Source organism: Lucilia sericata, unplaced genomic scaffold, assembly GCF_015586225.1.
Source record: "Lucilia sericata isolate MDLA Ls3-8-SP2 unplaced genomic scaffold, ASM1558622v1 Contig002773F_arrow, whole genome shotgun sequence".
Lineage (NCBI taxonomy): Eukaryota > Metazoa > Arthropoda > Insecta > Diptera > Calliphoridae > Lucilia > Lucilia sericata.
This window is the reverse complement of record NW_023996482.1, coordinates 18722-27310: the sequence shown is the minus strand read 5'-3', so window position 1 is coordinate 27310 and position 8589 is coordinate 18722. Positions and strand designations below refer to the sequence as shown.

The 8589-nt window shown below is 31.7% G+C and overlaps 1 protein-coding gene across 1 annotated transcript; it reads left to right on the top strand.

Annotated features, from left to right (window-relative positions):
* The first annotated feature begins 2368 nt into the window (after window positions 1-2368).
* On the top strand, window positions 2369-2884 carry LOC119614302 (kappaPI-actitoxin-Avd3c-like). The gene is made up of 2 exons (XM_037970440.1): window positions 2369-2525; window positions 2605-2884. The coding sequence occupies exons 1-2, from the start codon at window positions 2438-2440 to the stop codon at window positions 2793-2795; spliced, it is 279 nt and encodes a 92-aa protein (XP_037826368.1). The 5' UTR covers window positions 2369-2437; the 3' UTR covers window positions 2796-2884.
* Window positions 2885-8589: the final 5705 nt, after the last annotated feature.

The following is an 8589-nucleotide window of genomic DNA, read 5'->3' as shown; positions in this document are numbered from 1 at the left end:
TAGATGTATATGTACATAGAATATATGTATTAGTGTGGAATAATTGAGCAAGAATAGATCTAGGTTAGTAATATAATATTGTGGTGATAGCTACATTTTTACGGACTTGTGAACGATTAGTCTAATACTCGGTTTATGTACTTTTAACGGCAGTTATGGTAAATTTTGGATCGATTGTTAGGATTTCGAACGGAATTTTATAATTGGTCGAAAAAATTGACGTGTGACAAAAGAAAAAAACTGAAGAAAGAGGAAACATATTTTATTTTTTTTTTGAGATTGACAACCTTATATACATATATTCTTTATAACCACTAATGGTGTTGTAGGCATAAAAATACAAGATTTGATCTAAGAAATTCCTTTGCGTGCAATAGGAAAATAATTTAAAAAACCTTTGACTGGCTAAATATTGACCCCAGGAGAAAAATTTTGAGAAACATGAAATTATAATGAACTAAATAAAATTTAAATATTGGGTGACAAATACTACCTTAATAAATACGTCATAAAAATTAAATACATATTGAACTATAAATATATAGATGTTAACTTACATACATACATACATATCTATGTAACCACATTCCCTTATTGATGACTGTATTAGTAGTATGTATGTATATATATTGTGGTCTTTTATTAGCATGTGTATGTTGGCGAAGAAATTGTCTGCAAAAAAAAAAACACGCATTATAAAGCAACAGGAGGAATTATTTATTTGTTTGGTTTTTGGTTCAAAAAAAGGGCACCACAAAAATAAAACTCTTATACAATTGTGCAGATTTAAATAAAGTTTTCTAGAAGAGAAAATAAAACTATATTTTGGGAGAGAGATTTTATCTCAAACTGTTAAGACTTTTTAGAAATTTTTTCAAATGTTAAAAATCTGTTAGAAAATATTAAAGTTATCGGTCAAACAAAATATTTGTTTAAAATTCAAATGCATTGAAGGCACGTTTAGTTTTATGCAGAGCATCACATAGGATCTCGTTCAAGGATCTTTGGAGGATATTAGCATCGTAAAGAATTAACTTATTTACTTAATGTTTTTGCTGTTAAAGTTTAACATTTTAAAGTATTTGCAGTTCTTTTTTCTTTCTTATTTACATTGCACCAAAATCTTTATTAACTTCTGCGCTGTTTGCTCCTAAAAAAGAACCATAAATTCTCTTCTAATTTTTTAACCATTAGCAGTTTTTGCCAAAACAAATGTTTGTGACAGTAAATATGAGAACTTTGTTTAAAAAAAACAAAAACCACAAAGTAACATAAAAATCATTTAAATCAATTTTTCCCTACAATCTAAATTAAGTTAAAATCACACTCACTCTCTGAAATACTACCATGTGGTTCAGGTGAAGCAACAGTTTTGATATATAAAAGGGTTGAAAAGAAAAATAGTAAAATCTTTCCAATTTTGCAATATCAAACGAAGGAACTCTTAATATGAATTGTATAAAAACTTTCAGAATTGCGAAATGTAGTGGAGTCTATCACGAATCCAAAAGCTGGGAAGCGGTAGGTCTCTTCTATTATGAATCGAGCTGCCGGAGTGCGGTATATCAACGAATGTATAGGTTTCTCCACATGCTAGTGAAGTACGTTAAGGGATGCCCCCGTCATTCAAGGACCAAGTTTGATGTCGTACACATGTACATGTCCGTACACATTCGAATATCTCTACTGTATACATAGTACCTATTCCATCACAGTTTTCCTTCTGTCCTTCATAATGAAAACTTCCTAAAAAGTCAGTCTGGTGCGACAAAAGTTTAATTTAAGAAATATACACTTCACATTCACAATACGAGTTAGAACCACTACACTTAAAAAAGGGGCGATTACATCTTGCCCACGCCCACTTCGTATGTTAATGCTAATTTTGGTATAGAAAGCAATAACTTAACACGAGCAAACATTTTATCAAAGTTGAAGTCTTAGGTCAAATTTGCACAAAATTCGCTTAAATAGAACAATTTTTTGGTTTTGACTTTTATCGCTCGAGATGGGGCAAATGTGGCACTTGTGCCGTGGACCTATTGAAAATTATTTAAAATATTAAAAAAGTAGGTTTAGGCTCAAGCATGTTAAACTTATTTCGTACAATTTTTTAAAAGTACTTTCCACTTCCACAATCTGCACGTGTTTGTAGCAAACAAAACATTGTTTAACACGGATGTTTAAAAACAACGCTTTGTTTTAATAACAATGCAATTAAAAATTAAATAATAACAAAAAATGCATGTAGTCTTTAAAAAAAGCTTCCTTTATTGAAATAAAATTTCTATAAAACAAAAAAGTGTTTAACCCAAAACATCTGTTTAAATTTCAGCTTAAATTTGCTATAAATACTCGGTATTAAAAAACGAAAACAACATAACACAGTTCACCAATCAAAACAACACAAGACAATTTCTTTAAACTAAAAATCAAAATGAAATTTATGATTTTATTAACCATTGTGGTAGTAATTTTAGTAGCTGGTACCACGGCCCAACGTCGTAGATGTCCTCAAAGAGCACGTAAGTATTACAAAATAGTAAAACTTTAAACATTTTACTTAATACAAAAATATATGCATAATTAACTTTTATTTTAAAGGTCCTGCCAGATGTGTGGGTCCTCGTGATGTTGGCTCAAGATGTCCTGCTGCCCCACCCCGCACAATGTGGTATTATAATCAAGCAACACGTACTTGCATCCAAATGAATCATTTGGGTTGTGGTGGCAATGCAAATCGTTGGTGTTCTAGGGCCAGCTGTGAACGCAGATGTGTACGTACAACTGGTTAGGAAAATGTGTTTAACGAAATCTTTTTTTATTTCTATAACTTAGAAGAAAGTAATAATAAATATCCTATACAATTATTGGCAAATATAATTATTTGTATTATTTTTATAACAAAAGAAAGGGATTAATATAGGTCTCAGTAAAGGTAAAGGAACCACACTGTATCTTATTTTCACAAGATCTATGCTTTATTCATACATATTAAACCATCTTCTTGATATATGACAATTATATCGTTCACCTAACTGTGATCAGAATGGCTTAGGAATCGTAAAAAAATCCAAAGATTGGGCGAACAACGATATTATAAAGGCTTATAAACTAATAAGTCTACCATCGTGGCTTTTTATACTAAAATGTCTACTGACAAGCTTAACAACATAGCCATTGAAATAGACTACAGATAAGTCCATTAACAAGTTTATGAACTAGGCCATAGATTAGTCCATTAACTAATCTGTGGAATAGTCTATGGACTAATCTGTAGACTAATCTATTGGCTAAGTATTAACTGGAGTAGCTACGAATAGTCTGCTGACTATGAAAAAGTCCACTATAGTCTAGTCTATAGTCTAGTCTATAGTCTAGTCCTATAGTCTAGTCTATAGTCTAGTCTATAGTCTAGTCTATAGTCTAGTCTTTAGTCTAGTCTATAGTCTAGTCTATAGTCAGTCTATAGTCTAGTCTATAGTCTAGTCCGATAGTCTAGTCTATAGTCTAGTCTATAGTCTAGTCTATAGTCCCTAGTCTAGTATAGTCTAGTCTATAGTCTAGTCTATAGTCTATGTCTAGTCTGTAAGTCTAGTCTATAGTCTAGTCTATAGTCTAGTCCCTATAGTCTAGTCTATAGTCTAGTCTATAGTCTAGTCTATAGTCTAGTCCTATAGTCTAGTCTATAGTCTAGTCTATAGTCTAGTCCTATAGTCCTAGTCTATAGTCCTAGTCTATAGTCTAGTCTATAAGTCCTAGTCATAGTCTAGTCTATAGTCTAGTCCTATAGTCCTAGTCTATAGTCTAGTCTATAGTCTAGTCTATCGTCCTAGTCCTATAGTCTAGTCTCTAGTCTAGTCTAAGTCTATAGTCTAGTCTATAGTCTAGGCTATAGGTCTAGTCTAAATAGTCTCTAGACTAGACTAGATATAGAATTGGTGTCTATAGTCTAGAGTCTATAGTCTAGTCTATAGTCCTAGTACTATAGTCTAGTCTATACTAGATCTAGACTATATAGTCTAGTCTATAGTCTAGTCTATAGTCTAGTCTATAGTCTAGTCTATAGTCTAGTCTATAGTCTAGTCTATAGTCTAGTCTATAGTCTAGTCTATAGTCTAGTCTATAGTCTAGTCTATAGTCTAGTCTATAGTCTAGTCTATAGTCTAGTCTATAGTCTAGTCTATAGTCTAGTCTATAGTCTAGTCTATAGTCTAGTCTATAGTCTAGTCTATAGTCTAGTCTATAGTCTAGTCTATAGTCTAGTCTATAGAGTCTATAGTCTAGTCTATAGTCTAGTCTATAGTCTAGTCTATAGTCTAGTCTATAGTCTAGTCTATAGTCTAGTCTATAGTCTAGTCTATAGTCTAGTCTATAGTCTAGTCTATAGTCTAGTCTATAGTCTAGTCTATAGTCTAGTCTATAGTCTAGTCTATAGTCTAGTCTATAGTCTAGTCTATAGTCTAGTCTATAGTCTAGTCTATAGTCTAGTCTATAGTCTAGTCTATAGTCTAGTCTAGTCTATAGTCTAGTCTATAGTCTAGTCTATAGTCTAGTCTATAGTCTAGTCTATAGTCTAGTCTATAGTCTAGTCTATAGTCTAGTCTATAGTCTAGTCTATAGTCTAGTCTATAGTCTAGTCTATAGTCTAGTCTATAGTCTAGTCTATAGTCTAGTCTATAGTCTAGTCTATAGTCTAGTCTATAGTCTAGTCTATAGTCTAGTCCAACGGTTCCCAAATGGGGGTCCGCGGACCCCTAGTGGTCCGTAGTAAAATCCTAGGGGGTCCGCGAAGACGAACGAAAAAAACCATGAATAAACAATATTCTGCTTTTATATGTATGTACAAATATATCCAATTTTTGTGCAATAATCCCAAATTTTTTGGTGACTTTTGAATTTTATTTTTTCGGTTGTTTATCAGGAAGATGCTAGGCCCTACAAATTTATTGTATAACTTTTATAAAGTAAAGTACTGCGTGATTTGTAATTTTTATTTCCTGTATATGTACTGAAATAATGGTTTTATTTCAGACAAATAATACTCTGCCTTACAATTAAATTAGGGATACTGGTATTCCGGAGTATGAAGTTCAATTCAAATACAAGCTTATTACAGATTTAAGTTTATCAAATTGTAAGCAAAAGTGTTCTCGTTTGAAAGGACAACAATTATATATTTCCAAAACAGAGGTGACTCTTTATGCATCTCTTTATAAATATTCCAATCCGACGTGATACACAGATTTTAACTTGATTTTGTCGACCAATACATATTATTAAATTAACATCAGAAAATCCATAGCGTTTCGCGTAAATATGCAGCCAAAAACCATGAAGTAAAATAATTCGTTGGTATTTTAAAATTCAAATTTAAGTTCCAAATTCACACTACTTTAACAAAGAGTTCAAATCATATATTATGCGGATAACGCATAATATATGATTTCTTATATTATTTTCCCGAAAGCTTAGCTCACTTACTCAGTTCACCCTTTGCAACCGCAACAAATTTTTGAAACGTGACTCCTTAAGCACATGTGACAATATTTGATAAAGAAACCTTTTCGCTACCTTGAAGAAAAATGAACATGAAAGATCTCACGATCATAAAATTAAACATCATGTTAACATATCAACAAAGAAGTCATTCTATCTTCAAAACATGCAATTGAAAACCTATCTGAAATATTATATATTCTCAATGTACGGGAAAAAAATATGTATGGGGGTCCGCGAAATTAAATAAGCTCTTCAAGGGGTCCGCGAAGTAAAAATCTGTGGGAACCGCTGGTCTAGTCTATAGTCTAGTCTATAGTCTAGTCTATAGTCTAGTCTATAGTCTATAGTCTAGTCTATAGTCTATAGTCTAGTCTATAGTCTAGTCTATAGTCTAGTCTATAGTCTATAATGTAGTCTATAGTCTATAATGTAGTCTATAGTCTATAATGTAGTCTATAGTCTATAATGTAGTCTATAGTCTAGTCTATAGTCTAGTCTATAGTCTAGTCTATAGTCTAGTCTAGTCTAGTCTAGTCTAGTCTAGTCTAGTCTATAGTCTAGTCTATAGTCTAGTCTATAGTCTAGTCTATAGTCTAGTCTATAGTCTAGTCTATAGTCTAGTCTATAGTCTAGTCTATAGTCTAGTCTATAGTCTAGTCTATAGTCTAGTCTATAGTCTAGTCTATAGTCTAGTCTATAGTATAATGTAGTTATAGTCTATAATGTAGTCTATAGTCTAGTCTATAGTCTAGTCTATAGTCTAGTCTATAGTCTAGTCTATAGTCTAGTCTATAGTCTAGTCTATAGTCTAGTCTATAGTCTAGTCTATAGTCTAGTCTATAGTCTAGTCTATAGTCTAGTCTATAGTCTAGTCTATAGTCTAGTCTATAGTCTAGTCTATAGTCTAGTCTATAGTCTAGTCTATAGTCTAGTCTATAGTCTAGTCTATAGTCTAGTCTATAGTCTAGTCTATAGTCTAGTCTATAGTCTACTCTATAGTCTAGTCTATAGTCTAGTCTATAGTCTAGTCTATAGTCTAGTCTATAGTCTAGTCTCATAGTCTAGTCTATAGTCTAGTCTATAGTCTAGTCTATAGTCTAGTCTATAGTCTAGCTATAGTCTAGTCTATAGTCTAGTCTATAGTCTAGTCTATAGTCTACGTCTATAGTCTAGTCTATAGTCTAGTCTATAGTCTAGTCTATAGTCTAGTCTATAGTCTAGTCTATAGTCTAGTCTATAGTCTAGTCTATAGTCTAGTCTATAGTCTAGTCTATAGTCTAGTCTATAGTCTAGGTCTATAGTCTAGTCTATAGTCTAGTCTATAGTCTAGTCTATAGTCTAGTCTATAGTCTAGTCTATAGTCTAGTCTATAGTCTAGTCTATAGTCTAGTCTATAGTCTAGTCTATAGTCTAGTCTATAGTCTAGTCTATAGTCTAGTCTATAGTCTAGTCTATAGTCTAGTCTATAGTCTAGTCTATAGTCTAGTCTATAGTCTAGTCTATAGTCTAGTCTATAGTCTAGTCTATAGTCTAGTCTATAGTCTAGTCTATAGTCTAGTCTATAGTCTAGTCTATAGTCTAGGTCTATAGTCTATAGTCTATAGTCTAGTCTATAGTTCTAAGTCTATAGTCTAGTCTATAGGCCTCTAGTCTATAGTCTAGTCTATAGTCTAGTCTATAGTCTAGTCTATAGTCTAGTCTATAGTCGAGTCTAATAGTTCTAGTCTAGAGTCTAGTCTATAGTCTAGTCTATAGTCTAGTCTATAGTCTAGTCATATGTCTAGTTCTATAGTCTAGTCTAGTAGTCTAGTCTAATAGTCTAGTCTATTAAGTCGAGTCTATAGTCTATTATATAGTCTAGTCTATTGTCTAGTTTATCGTCTGGTTTATAGTTTAGTCTATAGTCTAGTCTATAGTCTAGGCTATGTGCTAGTGTGTAGTCTATTCTATAGTCTAGTCTAAAGCTTTAGGCAAAATATTATTTTTGTATGCAAATTTTCAACTCATTTCTTACTTTTAACATTCATTTTATTGGATATTTAAAATCCTAATATTAAATTCTGTAAACTTTATATTTTACAGATTCCTGTTAAAATTCAATTTGATCTCTCTTTTCTTCTCAAATTTTCTCTTTTACTTAAAACATTTTCTATTAACTTCTGCGCTTGTCGTTTCCCAAAGAAACTAACCGCAAATTCTCTTCTACTACATCTCTCGTTAGGACGGACAGACACATGTATTTTTCTCGTCTGTTGATTTTTACCAAAACAAATGTTTCTGACAGTAAATAGCAGAGTATAGTAACGCAAAAAAAAGATAGAACTGAAAAAAAACAGTAATTGTGGGTATAAATAAACTAACAAGAAAATCATTTAAATCAATTGTTGTTACAATGTGAAACGCGACTGAGAGACGTCACGCGGTCTAAGTGAAGCAACAGTCCTTAATATATTGATTGCTAAAAAAGGAAAGGGAAACATTTTTAAATTTTTCTTTGTGAGGTATCATCCAGGGAATATAAGGTAGAAATGCGTGAAATTATGCTGACGAAGCAAGCATTTACCTTTATAAATAAATGATTAAATTTTAAGTTAAACGATTAGGCAGTTATAATTACCTGGCAACAGAAAAAGTTAATTGGATGAGATTTTTCAAAATATTTATATTAAAGTTTTAATACACAGTGAATTTATAATTCATATATCTTGGAATTTTCTGTTTAAATGAAAATTGTCATTCGTTGCTTTAAGAACTGCTGGATTTTATAAGATTTTATTTCAAAACATACATAACTACACTTACATACATATGTTGGTATGTGTCTGTATTCCTCTACCCCCTTGCAGGATATGAATGTATGTATGTATGATAGCTACATATGTATGTGTGTATAGCATTATTACAGCTGCAACAGTTTCTTGTTGATATTGTAGGATTTTATTATTAAAGAACGGAAATATAAATTACAACAATACACTTTACCATTGAAACCAGCAACAACAACAACAACACCAACTATTTAATTGACATGATAACGGACACTTTTCCTATATTTTCCTTTTTTTATTATAATAATTTCTGTTGTAT

Excerpts from the sequence above, each read along its gene's own strand:
- LOC119614302 (XM_037970440.1), top strand. The coding sequence starts at position 2,438 with ATGAAATTTATGATTTTATTAACCATTGTGGTAGTAATTTTAGTAGCT. Across the intron at positions 2,526-2,604 it reads TAGATGTCCTCAAAGAGCAC|GTCCTGCCAGATGTGTGGGT; the intron begins GTAAGTATTACA and ends TTTATTTTAAAG.